General features: G+C 49.5%; 2 protein-coding genes across 2 annotated transcripts in view; one reads left to right on the plus strand and one right to left on the minus strand.

The window, feature by feature from the left end:
• LOC137437525 (transcriptional activator GLI3-like) overlaps nt 1-21,555 on the minus strand; it is a 163,255-nt gene that overhangs the window by 7,616 nt on the left and 134,084 nt on the right. Inside the window, exons 8-10 of the mRNA XM_078766272.1 lie at nt 5,514-5,621; nt 2,580-2,720; nt 508-657 (exon numbers count right to left, since the gene is read on the minus strand). Coding sequence (XP_078622398.1) covers nt 508-657; nt 2,580-2,720; nt 5,514-5,621 — 399 coding nt within the window. The remainder of the gene's footprint in view (nt 1-507; nt 658-2,579; nt 2,721-5,513; nt 5,622-21,555) is intronic.
• Nucleotides 18,624-21,555, plus strand: part of LOC144888352 (uncharacterized) — a 4,882-nt gene continuing 1,950 nt past the window's right edge. Inside the window, exon 1 of the mRNA XM_078766026.1 lies at nt 18,624-19,718. Within this exon, the coding sequence (XP_078622152.1) occupies nt 18,691-19,718 (1,028 nt within the window). The 5' untranslated portion in view covers nt 18,624-18,690. The remainder of the gene's footprint in view (nt 19,719-21,555) is intronic.

Genomic DNA, 21,555 nt, shown 5'->3' on the forward strand with positions numbered 1-21,555 from the left:
ATGAATAATTCATTCTAAGAAGAGTTTACGGAATTTTGATTCTCTTTTTCGAAACTTGTGTTGGTACACTGAACATACTTAACATGCATATCATGGCATGAAACAGTCTGTGAAATGGCCAAACCATCACATTATAAGCAGAATGAAAAACGATGCACAATTCCATGGAAAGGGTTTCATGCCACAAACATAGGAACTGCAGGAAAAATAAACTGGATTAAGAGATTACCTTTAAAAGGTAAACCCTCACATCATTGACTGTGCCCCTCAAGGAAGTCACAAGTTTGTTGACCTTTCACTCTCTGTGCCTCTGTTCTTCCATTAGCATCGACATCTGTAAACTAAAATGGTGTTTTGCATGAAAATCTATGTGAAATGAGGTTCTAGTGTACAGTAAAGCATGTACAGTCCATACTTGTTCCATGTATGGTTTTGTATGTCATGTGCAGATGGGCTCAGTAGTGGATGTAAATTCTCACTGATAGATCAGATTGTAAACAGACTCACGGTGCATTTGTGTGGCTTCTCTCCAGTATGGCGGCGCGTGTGGACCACCAGCATGTACTGTGCCTTGAAGGCTTTCTGCTCTCGGTTGCAATCATGCCAACGACAAACAAACTCCTTGTGCTCGCCGTGAATATGTTCATTATTGATGTGCTGCATACAATGAGCACAAATATCTCAAAAAGATGCCAGAAGTCCCATCTTTTCCTTTCTATTCACATAAGCGAACTGCACATTGTTTGCTGCAAAGAGACAAGTATATTTATTTACATCAGGGTAGAAGCATGGAACGTCCAATTTTCGGTGCGCGTCCAATTTCCGGTGCGCGTCCAATTTCCGGTGCGCGTCCAATTTCCGGTGCGCGTCCAATTTCCGGTGCGCGTCCAATTTCAGGTGCGCGTCCAATTTCAGGTGCGCGTCCAATTTCAGGTGCGCGTCCAATTTCAGGTGCGCGTCCAATTTCAGGTGCGCGTCCAATTTCAGGTGCGCGTCCAATTTCAGGTGCGCGCCCAATTTCAGGTGCGCGCCCAATTTCAGGTGCGCGCCCAATTTCAGGTGCGCGCCCAATTTCAGGTGCGCGCCCAATTTCAGGTGCGCGCCCAATTTCAGGTGCGCGCCCAATTTCAGGTGCGCGCCCAATTTCAGGTGCGTGCCCAATTTCAGGTGCGCGCCCAATTTTAGGTCCGCGTCCAATTTTAGGTCCGCGTCCAATTTTAGGTCCGCGTCCAATTTTAGGTCCGCGTCCAATTTTAGGTCCGCGTCCAATTTTAGGTGCGCGCCCAATTTTAGGTGCGCGTCCAATTTTAGGTGCGCGTCCAATTTTAGGTGCGCGTCCAATTTTAGGTGCGCGTCCAATTTTAGGTGCGCGTCCAATTTTAGGTGCGCGTCCAATTTTAGGTGCGCGTCCAATTTTAGGTGCGCGTCCAATTTTAGGTGCGCGTCCAATTTTAGGTGCGCGTCCAATTTTAGGTGCGCGTCCAATTTTAGTTTTTGGATTTATTTAGTTGGTGTAAGGCCATATGTCTCTGTGATATTAAAAAGCTTATCGTAAAATCGTGGGTCAAATGGGTTGAGCAAGCATTACGTTATGTATGTTGTTATTGTGTTGCCCCAGTCAGTTCTGGTTGAACAGACCAGCGGCACGGGGATGGCCGATCAATCTCACAGGAGCCTCCCATAGGTCCCTCACCTCCAATATGTTGTGCTCTTGTCTACATGAAGCCAGGACCACGCAGTATTCCATGATATACTCGTATTTTATTGTGTGTGGACCGGCTTGGCAGTGGTTGCAGGTGTCGTCAGTGGTGTCATCGAGTCCACGTAGTGTAAAATTTGTGGGTGGTATCCATAGCAAAGGCGTGAAAGGTGAACACGATCAGACCTGGGGAGTAGTTTCTCTGTGTCATTGACGGATGGTGGTTTTGTGCCCAAGATACTGTTTGGGCCCAGGTTGTTTATTGCGATTATGGTGATGTGGATGTGGATGATTTCTATGTCTCCGGCTAGAATGAGGAGGAAGGACTACCAGGGGGAGCTGACTCCCCAAATAAGAAGAATGAAAAAACATAAGTAATAAACGCTTCTTGTGAACATATGATGCATGTGTGTGAGAGCGATGTGTGGTGATTTGAGTGATTCTGTGTGAGGTGTTCGTGTGGAAGATGAGAGGGAATGGGCCAGTCCATGTGGACCAATCGACGCTCTGACCGTTAGCGTGCTGCTCCGACAAATCAGCAGGGAAGAGTGGGGGAGGATTTGGCCCCCGTCTTACGTTGGGGGGGGGGGGGGGTGCAACCACCACGAAGAGGCATCCCCATTAGTTGCCGTTACATATGTTTTTGCATTTTTTGAGTGACTATGATGAAAAAGGAAAAATAATTTCTCTAAACAATAATTATTTTTAAGAATTGCAAGTATAAATAATGAAAAAGTAACGCATTTTAACCATTAAATTACAGCTTTAACGATGTACGATAATAGTCTCCAGGAACATGATGCCATCTGATGTGTAGCTAAAACTCATGCATCTCAAATACGAATTTGCTCTCACACTGGTTCTTACTCTGGAAACTTACACGCACAAGTTGCTCCTGAGTTTCAAACTCACAACAGCAGCCCTCCCACTGGCATTTCATTTCTTGCAGCACATCTGTATCCAGCTTTCCATCCGCTTTCTCCACTTCTTCACTCATCACAACCTGGAGATCATTCTGTACCTATATATACACACAAGTGGTGCAGACATTGCATGAAGAGATAGGTTCTAGCCCAAAAGGTAGTCAAATTGTAACAATATACTGTGCACACACACACACGAGATATATGTATATATGCAGTCACGTGAAAAAGTAAGTACACCCCATGTAAACTTTTGACTTTTTCAACATATTTCAACATACAGCTATTTCATCTTCATTTCAACAATATTGATAGATAAAGGTGATATAATATAACAAATATCATGAAACATTTACATTTTGTAGTCCATTGTATAATTTAACTAAACATAAATGCAAATTTCGCATGTGGAAAAAGTAAGTACACCCCGACATTTATCACTACTTCAAATACCTAAAATTAGAATAAGGTGCGCCAGCTCAAGTGCAAATGATTAGAACATTGTTAGAGAGGATCTTGGAGGAACCTGTCTTATTTAAATCTCAGACATTTAGTTTGGTTTGCTCTTTGTTGTTCAAGTGTGTGGCGTCACCATGCCTAGATCAAAGGAGCTCTCTGAGGCCTTCAGAAAGAAGGTTATAGATGCCTACGAGTCTGGGAAGGGATTTAAAAAGATCTCCAAACAATTTGAAATCAATCATTCGACTGTCCGGAAGATCATCCACAAGTGGAGAAGATTCCAAACAACTGCCAAATTGTTCAGGCCAGGCCGCCCCAGCAAGTTCAGCCCGAGAGCAGACCGCAAGATGCTGAAAGAAGTCTCTAAGAACCCCAAAATGTCATCACAGGACCCACGGATAGCTCTTGCCACTGTTGATGTCAAAGTGCTCGAGTCTACCATTAGAAAGAGGCTGCACAAATTTGATCTACATGGGACGTGTGCCAGGAGGAAACCTTTGCTGTCCAGAAAGAGCATCAGGGCAAGACTAAAGTTTGCCAATGAACACCTCGGCAAAGACCAGCACTTCTGGAACAATGTGCTCTGGACAGATGAGTCAAAGGTAGAGCTGTTTGGCCACAGTACCAGAAGACATGTTTGGTGAAAATCAAAGACAGCATTTGACCACAAGAACCTGATACCAACTGTAAAGCATGGTGGTGGAAATATTATGATTTGGGGCAGCTTTGCTGCATCAGGGCCTGGGCAGCTCACCATCATATAATCCACTATGAATTCTTCATTGTACCAGAGGGTGCTTGAGGATAATGTGAGGCCATCTGTCGGAAAGTTGAAGCTCAACCGAAGGTGGACCTTGCCACATGACAATGACCCTAAACATACCAGTAAATCCACCAAGGAATGGCTGAAAAGAAAGAAATGGAGGGGTCTGGAATGGCCAAGTCAAAGCCCGGATCTAAATCCCATCGAGATGTTTTGGGGGGATTTGAAACGAGCTGTGCATGCAAGAAACCCCTCAAACATCGCACAGCTGAAAGAATTCTGCATGGAGGAGTGGGCAAAAATTTCTCCCAGTCGATGTCAGAGACTGGTAGACAGTTATAAGAAACGCCTCCTTGAAGTTGTTTCTGCCAAAGGGGGCAATACCACCTATTAGAGCCAAGGGTGTACTTACTTTTTCCACATGCGAAATTTGCATTTATGTTTATTTAAATTATACAATGGACCACAAAATGTAAATGCTTCATATTTGTTGTATTATATTACCTTTATCTATCAATATTGTTGAAATGAAGATCAAATAGCTGTATGTTGAAATATGTTGAAAAAGTCCAAACTTTACATGGGGTGTACTTACTTTTTCACGTAACTCATCCACAATTGTGCCCAATCACCTAGGAAACTGCTTTGGTAGCCCTATGCATCATTATGATGCAAAAAGGAGTGGTCATTATCACATGCACATGTAAATATATATATATATATATATATATATATATACTAGCTTGGCTCGGCTCGCTGCGCTCGCCTCACCTCGCGTCGTTTCTGAGGAACGGGCTTATTTTAGCTGAGGATAATGACTGTACCTGAGTTGCTGTGTGGTCATGATTTACACCAATCAACCAATAATAATACAAACAATTATTTTACACAAATTTATTTACAGTGTTTGTGATATTACATTTATAAAAGCAATTTGGGTTGAAGAGTTAGGTTGAAACAAACAATACAAAAAAGAACCCCTCAGCACATACATGATGCACATACATGGGGGTGGGGGGGGGGGGGGGGGTAGGTGCATACTAGAAGTTTGGAACGATTACACCTCACCACCACGTGATGAAAAACACCTCACCACCATGTAATTCAAAACACCTCACCACCACGTAATTCAAAACACCTCCGACCACGTAATTCAAAAGACCTCACCACCACGTAATTCAAAACACCTCCGACCACGTAATTCAAAACACCTCACCACCACGTAATTCAAAACACCTCACCACAAAGTAATTCAAAACACCTCACAGCCACGAAATAAAAAACCCTCACAGCCACGGAATAAAAAACCCCTCACAGCCACGTGATTAAAAACACCTCACAGCCACGTAACTAAAAACACCTCACAGCCATGAAACGCATAATTCAAAACACCTCACACCCACGAAACATGTAATTAAAAACCTCACCACCACGTAATTCAATACACCTCACCACCACGTAATTCAAAACACCTCACCACCATGTAATTCAAAACACCTCACAACCACGGAAACAAAAGTTTGAGGGAGTATTTCAGTGGTTGGTTGAAATGTATGTTTCAAATATGAAAATGTTTCACTTCAAATAACAAATGGTTGAAATGTTTTGTTGAAAAAATACGCATTCATGTTACCATTAAAGGAATCCATTGCAAAACACGAAATGCTACCTGTGTAAGTATCCGTGGATTAGACTCAGTCTCTTCTTTCACCTTGGAGCACTTCTTCGTGTGCACATCTGTGCTGCTGCTTACAGAAGGCTCACTAATGTTGTCACTCTGACAGGAACAAGGATCATCAGCAATTTGATCGTTTGAGTGTAAAGATGCACATATGTGGGTGGTGTTCAATAAGTTCTACAAATGACATGCACACAGTAGTCCAAGACACAACAAAAGGTATAATGAGGCATACATACTGTATAATTTTTCTTTAATGTTTTCTGACTAATTAACCATACTTAAATTAAATAAAACGTTGACACATCATGGACTTGATAAGTTTCTCATTATCTGGATAAGTATCTCATTCTCATACCTTTTTGAACAACCCTCATATGGTAAATCACCAAAAACAACAATAACAACGACGGCAAGCAGTAGGTCTCTCCTGGTTGGTGATGTGTTACGGGGTCCTCCCCCTACCTCTGGTCTCGGTAGACCTCCGAACCCCGAGAGGGTCCCCGGCAGAAAGATGTGTTATCCTTGGTTGATTTCAAGCAAATAATGAAACCCTCAATGGAACCAGCAAATGAAACAGTCAACTCAATAATGCAACCACACCTGGTTATGAACAAACAATAATATATTAGAAATCACACAAAAAGAGCCATCCAACAATGGGGGCAATATCAAGCCCCTTAACCCCCAAACTCACGGCACCTCCCCAATGTCTCTGCACCCCTCCAAGGCGAAGTCCCAATGTCTCTGTGTGCTCCCGCGATCAGGGAGTCAAGGCCCGATCAAAGTCAATTGAGGCGTAGGCGATTGAGACGACCCCGAGCTCACGTTGTTCAGCCCCCAGCAATACAGCGGTGGAAAGGAACCTCACAAAGACGCGCTCCGACGTACAACTTTTGCGGTTCAATTCGCGAGCCTCCGTATAATTCTCACGTGCCCTTTCTGGCACAGCCATCCCCGGCAAACCACCGGGGAATAATGCCCAGCCGACACGACCCAACCCGGTTCACTGCAGGTTGCTCGCGTAGCGAAGATGGCGGACGGCTTTTTCTCGAACCCGGTCTTTTAGGCCAGGATCCTCCGGAACCTCAATGAGGATCCCCGAAGACACAGGCTCCACGCACTCCGGCGATGTCTCTTATCGCCCGAACTTCCCTTCAAGGACGCAACGTTCACTCGCACTGTACGTCGACCGCTCGGTCCGGAGCTAAAACAACCACGTCTCTTCACGATATCCTCCCGCCTCTTCTTCCTCTCGCTCCACCTCTTCCGGTCACGATCCGGCTTTCCGGCCACATTTTACCAGGAGCGCTTTTAAATCTTTTAACTATAATAACCCTTTCCCTTCAACCACAATCACCAGAATACTTCGAACCAACAACAGTAATCATAACAACAATCATTAGGGCGGAATCCGTAACACTTCCCCCCCTCAAAAAAGAAAGTTTGAACACCGCGAAAACTTTCTTTGCATGCCCTCTTTAAACAAGCAAAAGTAAATTCGCAACCCAAATCAGCAATCCCTGTAGGCAACAATATTCAACCTTCCCCAAAAAATAAAGCAACAAAATTTTGCACAACCCCCAGACCTTTCCAAAGTTAATTCCCTCTGGACCAAGCGTCAACAACGACATTGTCCCTGCCCCTCTGATTTTTACTTCCAGTTTCTCTTGAATGAAGGTTAAGGGGTTGTGATCAAAAAACCCAAAGGCCAGCAAATCTATAGCACTTTCCCCGGGAGGCCGAGCTGAAAGCCAGGTTCCATGGGGGTTGGGTGGTGAGGCCTGAAAGTATTCACTACATGGACGCCTTTAGGAACGTGGAGTTCACGGTTAGTCCATGCAGGGAAGTTCACTACCTGGACGCCTTTAGGAACGTGGCGTTCACGGTTAGTCCGTGTAGGAATCTTGGCTCGGCGGCTCCACAGCATTCAGTGCTTCAACTTTTCCGGACTCCTAATAATTACGGTGGGACCACTTGTCACAGTAGTCACCTGACTGGCGGTCTCCTTCTCGGCCACTGCTCTGATAATCCTTCCTTCGGGAGCTGTCATAACTCTGGAAGCCTCCATAATAATATCGCTTGCGGCCACCACCATTACTACTCCGTGGTCCTCCTCTGTAGCCCCCTCGACCCCTAGGAAATGCCTTCCCTACTGTGATGGTCCGACTCTCCAACTCCTTGCTATTCAGATCCTTTTCTGCCTCTCTTGCGTCCTTTGAGTTTTCAAACGTGACAAAGCCAAACCCTCTTGACTTTCGTGTCTCCCTGTCTTTTATCAGCAGCACTTCCAAAAGCGGTCCATAGTTGCTGAAGGCAGACTCCAAAACATCTTCCTGTGTTTTGAAGTTCAGTCCACCGACAAATAACTTGCTAAACTTGTCGCCATCCCTAACTGGTGTGGTGTTATTTTCCCTACTGGGCTTTTTAACAACCATCGGGTTACCATAAACTTGACCACCGGCCAAATCATTCCCGATAACAACCGATACTCCCTCTACAGGAAGCGTGGCTTGTAAACCGACGGTGACCGGTCCTGACACCAAATCGGACTCCAAATGGATGACATGAAGTGGAGCACTAACACAGCCACCAATCCCACGTAAACGAACACTAACCCCAGTTGCCGTCTCCTCAGACCATGGCAAGATGCCTTCAAGCATTAAAGATTGATGTGCTCCTGTGTCCCTCAATATCCTAACCGGGCTCCGGTTAGTCGAAGCTCCATCCAGTGACACAAACCCCTCGGAAATAAATGGTTGGTAACCCTTTTGAGGGTGATTTCTCACAATGGCCATCGTATTTGGAGTCGTACTAGTCGAACTCCGCTCCTGATTTTCCTTTCCCAGAGCATAACAGTTGGACATCCAGTGTCCAGGTTTATGGCAAAAAGTGCAAGTAGGCCCGGAGGAGAACCCCGTGGCCTGCCAAGGCATGGGGGCGGCGGTCTGCCTCGAGTCCCCCAGATGATAGGTCTGTCTTGGAACCGCAGTCTTCTGATTTCTAGAAGTCGTGGTGTCAAAGTGGACCTCATTTGCATCCCGAGGACGCCCCCATGGATTTTCATTCTCCACCCCTGATGTACCATCGCTCCCCTGGCTAGGTCTGGGCGAGAAGTTCGGTTTGTGGAACCCCATCCTGTGTGTTAAGGCATAGTCATCTGCCATGGTGGCTGCCTCATACAGCTTTGGGACTTTCCTTTCCTCCAGATGAACGTTAATGTCCTCGTGGACACACTGTTGGAATTCCTCCACCAGGATCAATTGTCGCAATAGTTCGAAGTCTTTCCCAACTCCTTTTGAATCACACCACCTTTCAAACATGGTTTCCTTCACTCTGGCAAATTCCACATGAGTCTCACTCTCCCTCCTCCTGGCATTCTGGAATTTTTGCCGGTAAGCTTCCGGGACCAATTCACAGGCTTTGAGAATGTGTTTCTTCAATACCTCGTAATCTGCACATTGGTCAATCGGTAAAGCCGAATAAATCTCTTGAGCTTTACCCACCAGAACACTTTGCACTAGTATGGACCAGTACTCCTCAGGCCAGTTTAACTGTCGAGCCACTTTCTCAAAGTGTGGAAAAAACTTGGCTACCTCCTTTTCATTGAAGGGTGGAACCAGCCTCACATGTCTGCCAACATCCCAGGTGTTCTGAATAGGTGTCGAACCAGTCAGCAGGGATGGTACCTCTCCCCGTTCTCTCTTTAACTTCAGCTCCTTGACTTTAATTTCCTGCTGACGTGCCAATTCACGGTCCTTTAACTCCCTTTCAGCTCTTCTCTCCTCTGCTTCGAGTTCTCTTGCAGCTCTCCTTTCCTCTGCTTTTTTGTCTTCTAACCTTTCCTGGAGTTCTCTTTCCTGTACTTTTAACCTTTCCTGGAGTTCTCTTTCCACTCTCCTTTCCTCTATTTTTTTCTCTTCTAACCTTTCCTGGAGTTCTCGTTCCTGTGCTTTTTCCCTTTCCTGGCTCTGTAATTGCATCTCCAGTTTCCGGAGCTCCACATTTTCTTGCTCTTCTGGTAACCAATCCCAGGCTACCTCTTCCCATGCTTCTAATCCCACCATAGATTGTATCACCACTGTCTGCAACTCTGCCTTCTTCATATTAGTTCGGACCTCCAAGCTAAAATGTTTGGCCAATTTCCAGAGGTCCGATTTTACTAACGCTCTGAACTGTGCTTCACTAGGGGTCACTGTAAACCTCTCTGCATCAAACTCCATAGTGACTACTGGTAACACCTGTTAACTTTCACACAAGAAATTTTTAACAAACAAAACAAAAAGAATTTTTTTGGGGGGGAAAAAAATTTGGGAATGTTGGAAAAAGTTCCAAATTTGGGAATTCTGGGAATGTTAGGGAATTCTTTCCCGGACTAAATTTAGGAATTTTATAGATCCCGGACGCAGACCCAATTGCGAGCCCACGAATATCAATTGGACGAGCCCCCAATTTCTGTTACGGGGTCCTCCCCCTAACTCTGGTCTCGGTAGACCTCCGAACCCCGAGAGGGTCCCCTGCAGAAAGATGTGTTATCCTTGGTTGATTTCAAGCAAATAATGAAACCCTCAATGGAACCAGCAAATGAAACAGTCAACTCAATAATGCAACCACACCTGGTTATGAACAAACAATAATATATTAGAAATCACACAAAAAGAGCCATACAACAATGGGGGAAATATCAAGCCCCTTAACCCCCAAACTCACGGCAATCTCTCTGCAATGTCTCTCCCAATGTCTCTGCACCCCTCCAAGGCGAAGTCCCAATGTCTCTGTGCGCTCCCGCGATCGGGGAGTCAAGGCCCGATCAAAGTCAATTGAGGCGTAGGCGATTGAGACGACCCCGAGCTCACGTTGTTCAGCCCCCAGCAATACAGCGGTGGAAAGGAACCTCACAAAGACGCGCTCCGACGTACAAATTTTGCGGTTCAATCTGCGAGCCTCCGTATAATTCTCACGTGCCCTTTCTGGCACAGCCGTCCCCGGCAAACCACCGGGGAATAATGCCCAGCCGACACGACCCAACCCGGTTCACTGCAGGTTACTCGCGTGGCGAAGATGGCGGACGGCTTTTTCTCGAACCCGGTATTTTAGGCCAGGATCCTCCGGAACCTCAATGAGGATCCCCGACAACACAGGCTCCACGCACTCCGGCGATGTCTCTTATCGCCCGAACTTCCCTTCAAGGACGCAAAGTTCACTCGCACTGTACGTCGACCCAGAGCTAAAACAACCACGTCTCTTCACGACCTCCTCCCGCCTCTTCTTCCTCTCGCTCCACCTCTTCCGGTCACGATCCGGATTTCCGGCCACATTTTACCAGGAGCACTTTTAAATCTTTTAACTATAATAACCCTTTCCCTTCAACCACAATCACCAGAATACTTTGAACCAACAACAATAATCATAACAACAATCATTAGGGCCGAATCCGTAACAGATGTAACAGTGTAGGTTGCAGCAGGTCAGATGATACAGAATCTATCAAATTGATACAGGGTTTCAATGTTATGGCTGGCCACCAGGAAAGTACATGTACACTTTTCTCATATTGTGTACTAAATGAAGGAAAAACCAAATGTTGAATGCATTCAAGTTAAAGGTAGAACTGTAGCGGCTACCGCTGGGTATACACAATCGCCTTGCACCTACCGAGGACGTGGAGCGATCACCATGCCGGGCTCGCCCAGGACGCCCGGGCACGCCCAGCCTCGCCTTTCCAGGGCTCGTCCAGGACGCCCGGGCATGCCCGCTCTCGACTTGCCAGGCCTCGTCCAGGACGCCTGGGCATGTCCAGACTCGCCTTTCCAGGGTTCGCCCAGAACGCCCGGGCACGCCCAGCCTCGCCTTTCCAGGGCTCGTCCAGGACGCCCGCTCTCGACTTGCCAGGCCTCGTCCAGGACGCCCGGGCATGTCCAGACTCGCCTTTCCAGGGTTCGCCCAGAACGCCCGGGCACGCCCAGCCTCGCCTTTCCAGGGCTCGTCCAGGACGCCCGCTCTCGACTTGCCAGGCCTCGTCCAGGACGCCCGGGCATGTCCAGACTCGCCTTTCCAGGGTTCGCCCAGGACGCCCGGGCACGCCCGGTCTCGCCTTTCCCGGGCAAACGCTCCGGGATAATGTGTATATATATTGCTGCCCGATAAACGGGCTTTTCAGAGTACCCGAGTTGATTAGACACAATAAAGAAACTCGGACGAATTCCAGCTTTTTGTCGCGTCCATTCTTCCGATTTACGTTGGAGCACAGCTCCTACATTGGTGACCCGACATGGACACGGCAGTTGCCCTCAAACTGCCTACCGTCTGGGAGGCTCACGCGGCAGTTTGGTTCGCCCAGGCGGACTCCCTGTTCGCCCTGCGAGGCATCACGGCCGACGACACCCGCTTCCACCATGTGGTAGCAGCACTCGGCTCAGCCACCGCGGCCCGCGCCCTGAGCCTCCTCGAGAGCCCGCCAGCCGCTGACAAATACGACGCGATTAAAAAGCTCCTCCTCGACGCTTTCGCCCTCTCATCAGCGGAACGCGCACGGCGCCTGCTCGACCTGCCCGAGCTCGGCGACACGCGCCCGTCCGAGTGAATGGACTACATGCTTTCGCTGCTCGGCGAGCACTCTCCGGCTTTCCTGTTTCGGGAGCTGTTCCGCCGTCAGCTGCCTAGCCAGGTACGCCTCGCCCTGGCAAGCACGACGATCACGGATCCCCGCGCCCTCGCCAGGGAAGCCGACAAGATCTCCGCGGCAGGCCAACGCATTGGAGCAGCGACCTGGAGCCCACCGCCGTCCGAAGCAACGCCCATGGCGCCCGAGCACCCGGCACGGTCGACGACCGAACTGCCGACGCAATTGGCGGCCGCTACGCCGCGCCGACCCCCTCCAGCACGACGACCGGGGCCTCCACCTGACCAGGCGTGGTGTTATTATCATGCCAGGTTCGGACAGGAGGCCCGGACATGCCAACCCCCGTGCACCTTCGGCAAGCCAGGAAACGGCCGGGCCGGCGTTCATTACCAGCCATGAGCGCCGGCCACACGGGCAACTTACTTTTCATCAGGGACAAAGCGTCCGGACCGCACTTCCTGTGTGACACCGGCGCCCAACTGAGCGTCATACCCGCCTCCGATCAGGACAGGCAGTCCGCAGTTTGCGGCCCCTCCTTGGTTGCGGCCAACGGATCGGCCATCCGCACCTGCGGCCCGCGCAACGTCACCCTCTGCTTCGGCGGCCAACGCTTTAATTGGACTTTTGTAACCGCAAGCGTACCCATGGCTCTGCTAGGCGCCGACTTCCTCTGCGCACACGGACTGCTGGTTGATGTCAAACGGCGTCGCCTCGTCAACGCCGAGACCTTCAGCTCCCTGGCATGCACATTGAGCAGCTCCGCTCCGACCGAGCTGGCATGCGCCCTCCCGGCGGCGAACGAGTTTGCTCGCCTGCTCACGGAGTTCCCGGCCCTCACGCGGCCGACGTTTTCGGCCGTCGCAGTACGACATGGGATCGAGCACCACATACCGACCACGGGCCCGCCGGTCTATGCCAGAGCCCGCCGCCTCGACCCAGCCAAGCTCGCCGTGGCCAAGGCCGAGTTCGACGCTTTGGAACACCTCGGCATCGTGCGGCGCTCCAATAGCGCGTGGGCTTCGCCACTACACATCGTCCCAAAACCAGGGGGCGGCTGGCGCCCATGTGGCGACTATCGCCGCCTTAACGACGCTACCACCCCCGACAGGTATCCGATCCCGCACATCCAAGACTTCTCCGCCCGTTTGGCAGGACGGGTCATTTTTTCGAAGATCGATTTAATACGGGGATACCACCAGGTACCTGTCAGGGCGGCCGACGTCCCAAAAACGGCCGTCATCATGCCGTTCGGCTTATTCGAATTCCTGCGAATGCCATTTGGCCTCAATAACGCGGCTCAGGCGTTCCAGCGCTTGATGGACGGCGTGCTGCGCGACCTGCCGTTCCTCTTCGTTTACCTGGACGACATCCTCGTCGCCAGCACGTCCCGGGCCGAGCACCTCCTCCACCTCCGAACACTGTTCGGGCGCCTCAGCGAGCATGGCCTCATCGTCAACCCGGCCAAATGCCACTTTGGCACGACGGCCGTTGATTTTTTGGGCCACCACATCACCAAGAAAGGGGCCGTGTCGCTGCCAACCAAGGTCGAGGCCATCACCACGTTTCCGCGTCCCCGCTCCATAAAGGCCCTGCAGGAATTCCTGGGAATGGTGAATTTCTATCACCGCTTCGTGCCCCGCGCTGCTCAACTCATGCGGCCCCTCTACGAAGCCCTCCGGGGCAAGCCGGCCAAGCACGACGTCGTCTGGTCCGCAGCAATGGACGCGGCCTTTAAAAACTCAAAGCGGGCCCTCGCCGACGCAACACTGCTCGCTCACCCGGTGCTCGACGCTCCCATCGCCCTCACCACGGATGCCTCCGACTACGCGGTGGGCGCCGTACATGAGCAATGGGTGAACGGAGTTTGGCAGCCACTCGTTTTTTTCAGCCGGCAACTCCGGCCGAATGAGCTCAAATATAGCACGTTTGACCGTGAGCTCCTCAGTCTACACCTGGCCATTCGCCATTTCCGCCACCTCCTGGAGGGCCGACCCTTCACGGCGTTCGTCGACCACAAGCCGTTGGTTTACGCAATGGCCAAGGTCACGGAGCCGTGGTCGGCTCGCCAACAGCACCCCCTCTCCGCCGTGTCGGAGTTTACCACGGACATCCGGCACGTCGCCGGCAAAGACAACGCCGTGGCTGACTGTCTTTCTCGGGCCAGCGCGAACACGGTCCACCTCGGCGTGGACTTCGCGCTTATGGCAGCGGACCAAACCACCGACACCATGGTGCAAGCCCTCCGGGCGGCGGACACAGGCCTCCGCCTGGCCGACATCCCCTTCGCGGACACTGTCTTGCTCTGCGACATCTCCCAAGGCCAGCCTCGCCCCATCGTGCCTGTTACCTGGCAACGCCGCATCTTCGCCTCCCTCCACGGCCTTTCCCACCCGGGCCGGAAAGCTTCCCAGAAGCTGGTGTCGGCGCGATTCGTCTGGCACGGCCTTCGACGGGACGTCCGCGATTAGACCAGCACCTGCACAGCCTGCCAACAGGCCAAGGTCCACCGACACACCAAGGCCCCGCTGGCACCTTTCACCGTGCCCGAACGACGTTTCGACCACGTCAACGTGGACCTGGTGGGCCCCCTCCCCCCATCACGGGGTTTCACACACCTGCTCACCATGGTGGACCGGACCACCAGGTGGCCGGAGGCCGTTCCCCTCGTCTCCACCACCACCGCCGACGTGGCGCAGGCTTTCATCGCCACCTGGGTCGCCCGCTTCGGCGCACCGGCGGACATCTCGTCGGACCGCGGACCGCAGTTCACCTCCGAGCTGTGGGGCGCGGTCGCCTGCAACCTGGGGGTCAAGCTCCACCGTACTACGGCCTACCACCCCCAAGCCAACGGGTTGTGCGAGCGGTTCCACCGCTCCATGAAGGCCGCGCTCATGGCCGGCCTTCAGCATGGCGGTTGGGCCGACCGGCTGCCGTGGGTCCTTTTGGGCCTCCGCACGGCCCCCAAGGAGGACCTCCGGGCGTCCACCGCCGAGCTTGTCTACGGCCAGGCGCTACGCGTCCCGGGCGAATTCGTGCCCGACGCTACCAGTCCCTGGTCCACAGCTCACCAGCGCTCGGACCTCCAGGAGACCGCCCGACGGTTTGCCCCCGTGCCAACGTCCCACCACGGTGACCCCCAGTCCTACGTCCCCCCAGCGCTTCGCACAGCGGAGTACGTTTTTGTGCATCATGACGCACATCGGGGGCCACTCCGGCCGCCGTACGACGGGCCCTTCCGGGTCCTGCGACGGGACGACAAGTCGTTCGTCATCGACATCGGCGGCAGGTCGGACCGGATTGCGGTGGACCGCCTCAAGCCGGCGCACGTGGACATCGACCAACCGCCACGGTTGGCCCTTCCGCCGCGGCGAGGCCGCCCCCCATCCACGGTGCCCCCCACTCGACCGCCCACCACCACACCGGACCCCCCCCCCCCCCCACGACCCGCCAGGGGTCGCTTCGGCCGGGTCATCAGGACCCCCCTTAAATTGACCCTGCCGGTGCAAGTCGATTCTGGGGGGACGTGTGTAGCGGCTACCGCTGGGTATACACAATCGCCTTGCACCTACCGAGGACGCGGAGCGATCACCATGCCGGGCTCGCCCAGGACGCCCGGGCACGCCCAGCCTCGCCTTTCCAGGGCTCGTCCAGGACGCCCGGGCATGCCCGCTCTCGACTTGCCAGGCCTCGTCCAGGACGCCCGGGCATGTCCAGACTCGCCTTTCCAGGGTTCGCCCAGAACGCCCGGGCACGCCCAGCCTCGCCTTTCCAGGGCTCGTCCAGGATGCCCGGGCATGCCCGCTCTCGACTTGCCAGGCCTCGTCCAGGACGCCCGGGCATGTCCAGACTCGCCTTTCCAGGGTTCGCCCAGGACGCCCGGGCATGCCCGGTTTCGCCTTTCCCGGGCAAACGCTCCGGGATAATGTGTATATATATTGCTGCCCGATAAACGGGCTTTTCAGAGTACCCGAGTTGATTTGACACAATAAAGAAACTCGGACGAATTCCAGCTTTTTGTCACGTCCATTCTTCCGATTTACGTTGGAGCACAGCTCCTACAGAACGGTCTTTAGTTAAGAGAGAAGGAACAGTGGCTTCAATTACTGAATCTGAATCGACTGCCTTTTGCTCAATTTATAATGTTATTGGTGAAATCGTTTCTTATAATTAGTATTGTTACGTGGAAAAGGAAGGGGATCCATAGTTAGAATGTGTTAACTACAACAGCACTCAGTAGAGCACATACCTCTGCCAGACTGAAAAGTTTATGTTTTGTATCCCACTGATAGGCCAGAACTACTAAATGCAGACCCTGAATCAAAATCTAATCGGCTTGTTCTTGTCATCTAACCAACTCTTCCACCTAGTGTTGTCATAGCCTGTCCACAACCTTTTGAAATATCATGCTACATAACGTTTTGGCTCTATTTCTCAATGCTGAAGAAGCACTTGAAAAATTAAAAAATTCTTGTATGCGGATCCGGATTTGGATCTTGACCAAAATCAAATCTATTCGTCTTTGTCACACACCAAAAGTGTCCACCAAATATCGTCCAAATCTGTCCACAACTTTTTCACATATCCTGCTCACAGACAGACAGACAGGCAGAGATAAATAGACAGACAGGGGTGAAAACATAACCTCCGTCCTTCGGTGGCGGAGGTAATAATAGATTGATCCTTGTGTTCAAGTAGGTTAGAGTTATGCCTGTATTAAATTCCTATCAGTGGTCAGTTGTATTGTAAAACGTGCATTGAGGAGGTAATGATCATCGCCTATAAGGAAGTTCAGGGTAAGGCTTATTGTGTTAGAGCTTCTGAGGAGGCAAGGCCAGGTGATGGACTTTGAAAGCACTACGCTTAGATTGGGAAGAACAACATGGGCTGTTTGGCCCAACGACTGCAAGCCAGAACAGTATAGTAAGCTGTGGAGCCCTGGAGAGGGGCGAGATACTTTTGTGGACGAGCAGCCCCCCGGTGGTGAGATAGCCAGTCGCGGGTCTAGCCGCATGCTGGATGGTGGGACGAGTCAGTCAGTCAGCAAGCAAGTTTATTTCCTGCTCTGAGTTGACACCATGATTCCACAAGGTGGGACATCGATTAATTTCACAAATTGATGATGGAAGAAGAGGGAAAAGTAAGAAAAGAAGGAATATAATGGGCTCCCCCAAACTTTCACAATACAAACTCTGCATTTACACGTGAAGAAAATCAAGTGCCAAGCCTGTGTTATAGGGCCTATTTTTATTCGAGTATTAGAGGTTACTTTATAGCTGAAGGGTACTGAATACTGATTGGATGAATGCATGATAAATGATAACCTCATCCAATTATGAAAGTCAACCACCTCATGTTCAGTATTTTAGGACTGAATATGTATTTACTCCTGGCTCTGGGGGGTTGCTTGTGTACATCTCTCTTCTACGGCAAAACTTTTGATTTTCCTGTTCTATATGTTGAGACCCTTGGAAAAAATCTGGGTAACACTCCCAGATCAAGTACGTTTTTTCTGCACACCCCAATACGTGATTATGACTTGAGGCCAATTAGCCGAAATAGCAAAATTCAGTTTTCATGGAATAATTCAAGAGTAGGCAGCTTTAGATTCAAATGTAACATTTATTTATCATGTTTAGACATAACTAACACATTTTTAGCATGGTTCAATACTATAAACTGTCTTTTTTAGAAAAAAAAACCCGTCATTTAGCTTTTTTTTCTCCAAAAATCACTTTCAGTTTGATAGGCGCTCAAAATCCGATCACCTCTCATACACCCAATTATGTAGATAAAGCAACCAAAATTTGTCAGAAGCTTCCTTATGAAGCCCTTTAATAGGGATAAACATGGGTTTCTTTGTGGCTTATCAGTCTTTCACATTTTATATTTTCAGCATATGGTCCGACCTTGCCGATTTTTACAGCCGTACAAACGTAACTAATATCCATTTTTTGTTTTTCAGGCGTGGCCGCTGACGATGGAGTCTGTTACTCTCTCAGGACCGCCCGAAGACAGTTCGTTTGATGCGACTAACTGCTTCATCTGCCAGAAAAGCGCGGGTGATAAAACTGTGAGCACAACTAATGGTTGCAAAAGGATACGAGAAGCAAGTTACATCCACAATGATCAACTTTCCAAACGGCTTAAGCTGGTTAAAGGAGATGGGTTTGTTTATCATGTGACCAATGACTGTTACAAAAAATACACCATGACTTCAGTTCTCAATAGGAAAAGGAAGAGTCTCGCTGTATGCCAAGACCTGTCCCATTCTGAGCAGGAAGAAGATAGAAGTACTCGTTCTACGGCCGTCCGACATCCACCGAATACAGAGACGTCCACAACAGCCTTACGTCAGTGAAGTGTATTATCTGTGACAGTAAATCACACAAACAACAGTACACGAAATATCGCATTAGTGAATCAGGCCGTGCTTCAGCCTTTCTGGCTGCGACAAACTTCTTGCAAGATGATGTGTTCACCCGAACGTGCGACCTTCAAGATGCGCATTCTGTGTTTGGAGCAGATCTGTACTACCACAGGGACTGCATGACTAAATACTTGTATAAGTATGACTCTCGTGATAAAGCTTCCATACCAAAAGTGTCTGAGAAACAGCTTGCTTGGAATCAGGTTGTTAAAGAGTTAGAGCAAGGCCTAAAAGAAGGGAGGGGTTATGAACTTAGTGCTATCAGAGACTCTTTGAACAATATTGATGACAAATGTAACTTTCGTAATAGAGATGTAAAAGTTTTCTTGTTGAACACTTTTGGTAATGAGATTGATTTTACATATCCCAGTTCGTTCAAAAAATCAATGATGGTATTCAGTGTTCCAAAGAAAGTGTTAGCTGAGCGCATTCGTTCCCTTGATCCTGTTCAGGTATGCGCTGGTGTGATTAGGAAGGCTCTAGATGAGTATGATTTTGGCCTTGACGATAGCTTTTGTGATGCGCATGATCTAAAGCATTCCTTGAGCGAGATGAATATCCCTGAACCTGTACTACGTTTTTTCAGTCATTTGTACAATTTCAATCCTGACACATATGCAAAAGCAGCCGAAGCTGTCATGACAGAAAGTGATGAACCAGTTGATGAGGATGAAGAAGATGATGATGACTACGATACCGGTAGCAAGCCATCAGGTAACAGCCTCTCCACACAGCGTTGCAGAAAGATACAATCTGTCTTCCAAGTCATGTACTATATCCATCACTGCGGTAGAAAGAGAACTCCAATGCATATTATGAATGCGGAATCAGTTCATGGTCTTGGGCGTGGTGGCAAAATTGTAACTACAGTTCTAAACCACGGAGGACTAGCAATCAGCTACCCGGAGCTGCATAGGTACCAACATGACCTTGCCACGTTTACAGCACAGCACAACAACGATCGCGTTTCACTGCCGTCACACTTTGATCCTGGGCAATTCACCTCCGGTGCAATTGACAACTGGGACCATGAGGGGGCAAATGTATCTGAACATGACACTGTGACTGTTCTCTACCAAGACAAACCCCCGTCGTCGACCAGTAAACCAAAGATTTCTGACACGCAGGTCACACATGGTCCACAGTCATTCAGTTTAATATTAAAATGCCAGGTACTGTCCGACTTTCACAAGCCTGCACGCCGTGCTGACATCCCAGCAACTTACAAAGTGGCCGAACTGCCTTACACTTCCTCCGAAGCCGATGCAGCAAAACTGAAGGATATTTCTTGGTCCCTCGACGCTTGAACGTCATGCATGATGAAGTGTCCATCTACCCCGAGTCACAAACAATGCCATCTTGGAGTGCTAGCAACTCTGTTTGGACGGAGGAGGCCATCCCATTAAAGAATCTTGCATTTGTGCCTGTTCTGCCGCATCCAGTTACAGAGTACGCGACAGTTTATACGGCTATGAAGAACTTTATGGACATTGGTTCTCAGCTGACTCAAAATGAGATACCAATGTATTGTGATGAAGGTGTTTATTGCATCGTCCGTGATATACAACTGCTGAGACCAGAGGAATTCAGGACCCTGGTTCCATGCCTGGGAACGTTTCACTTAGTGAAAACTGTTTTGAAATGTATTGGCAAACTCCTGGATGGAAGTGGCGCGGACATCACATGGTTGCAGGCTGGTGTTTTTGGTCCAACTGTCATCGAGAATTCTGTTCTACATGGAGGTCACTACAGCCGCTGTCTTGAGGGTATGCAGCTCCTTGCTGAAGCCTTTGAACGCCTCCAGTACAAAGAATTCTTCTCCGAGAAAGGCATCGACCAATATACACATGAGCTTGCCATCCTGACGAACCTCCAGTCTAGTGTCAAGGAGAAATGCATCACAGATAGTCAGAAGTATATGGTTCAGTTTGCTGATGCATCAAAAACGTTGGTCGAAGATTTGAACAGATTCATCCAAACACGGTCTGATACCAATGAAAACTTCAAGTTCTGGACTCAGTTCTTGCAAATGATGGATATTGTCCGTGATCTGTTGAGAGCTGATCGTGAAGGGATTTGGGAACTGCATCTTGACGCTGTCCAGCGTGCATTGAACCTGTTTGCGGCATTCGATTCGACCAACTACTTGCGATGGTGTTCTCTCTACCTTGAAGACATGCGACGTCTACCTGAGACTGCACCATCAGTTCATGAACAATTTGCCAAAGGCAATTTTTCAATCAGAGAGATACCCGGCCGATTCACCGCTGTTGGAGGAGACCAGAAATTAGAGCAAAGCATTAACCTTTCATCTAAGTGCAGCGATGGAGTCATTGGACATGCAAAGCAAAAACAGTATGTCGCCCAGTGGGACCTAATATACCATGAAATGATGGCAGTGAAGAACCTACATCAGCAATACAGTGATGTGATTGACAGGACACATGAGACTTACAGCCACCACGAATCATCTCAAGCCACAACGAACCGCAAAGAAGGACATATTCAGGAGATGATGAGATTCATTGAAGAGAAGGGGTCCCCTCTGTCTCTAGACGCTTCCAAAACACTACAAAACTTTGTGACAAAAGAGGTTATGTCCGATGATATAAAAACTGACATGCTCAATGCCTTTTCAAAAGGAAAAGAGAAGTACCTGAAATTCAGAAAGGAAAGGTTTGTCACCAAGACTGAACGAATAAGCAGTACCATTCACCGCACAAACTTGAAGACGATGAAAACTCTTCGAAAGAAGCCACAGAAGACTACCAAGACGACAGTGAAGGAGATGAACATCGCTGAGAGAAACATAGAAATAGCTCGGGAGCGTGGCCTCACCACTGATGATCTCTTAAAGTACGATGTTGTTCCCTCCCCAGTGTTGTTTGATGATGCAGGAATGATGACTAAACCAGCAAAGAGCCAGCTACTGAAGGAGTTGGAGACGCACCTAAAACCGGAAGAATTTACATATAGTCATCGGA

This window comes from Myxine glutinosa, chromosome 12 (genome assembly GCF_964187855.1).
Source record: "Myxine glutinosa chromosome 12, kmMyxGlut1.1, whole genome shotgun sequence".
NCBI lineage: Eukaryota > Metazoa > Chordata > Myxini > Myxiniformes > Myxinidae > Myxine > Myxine glutinosa.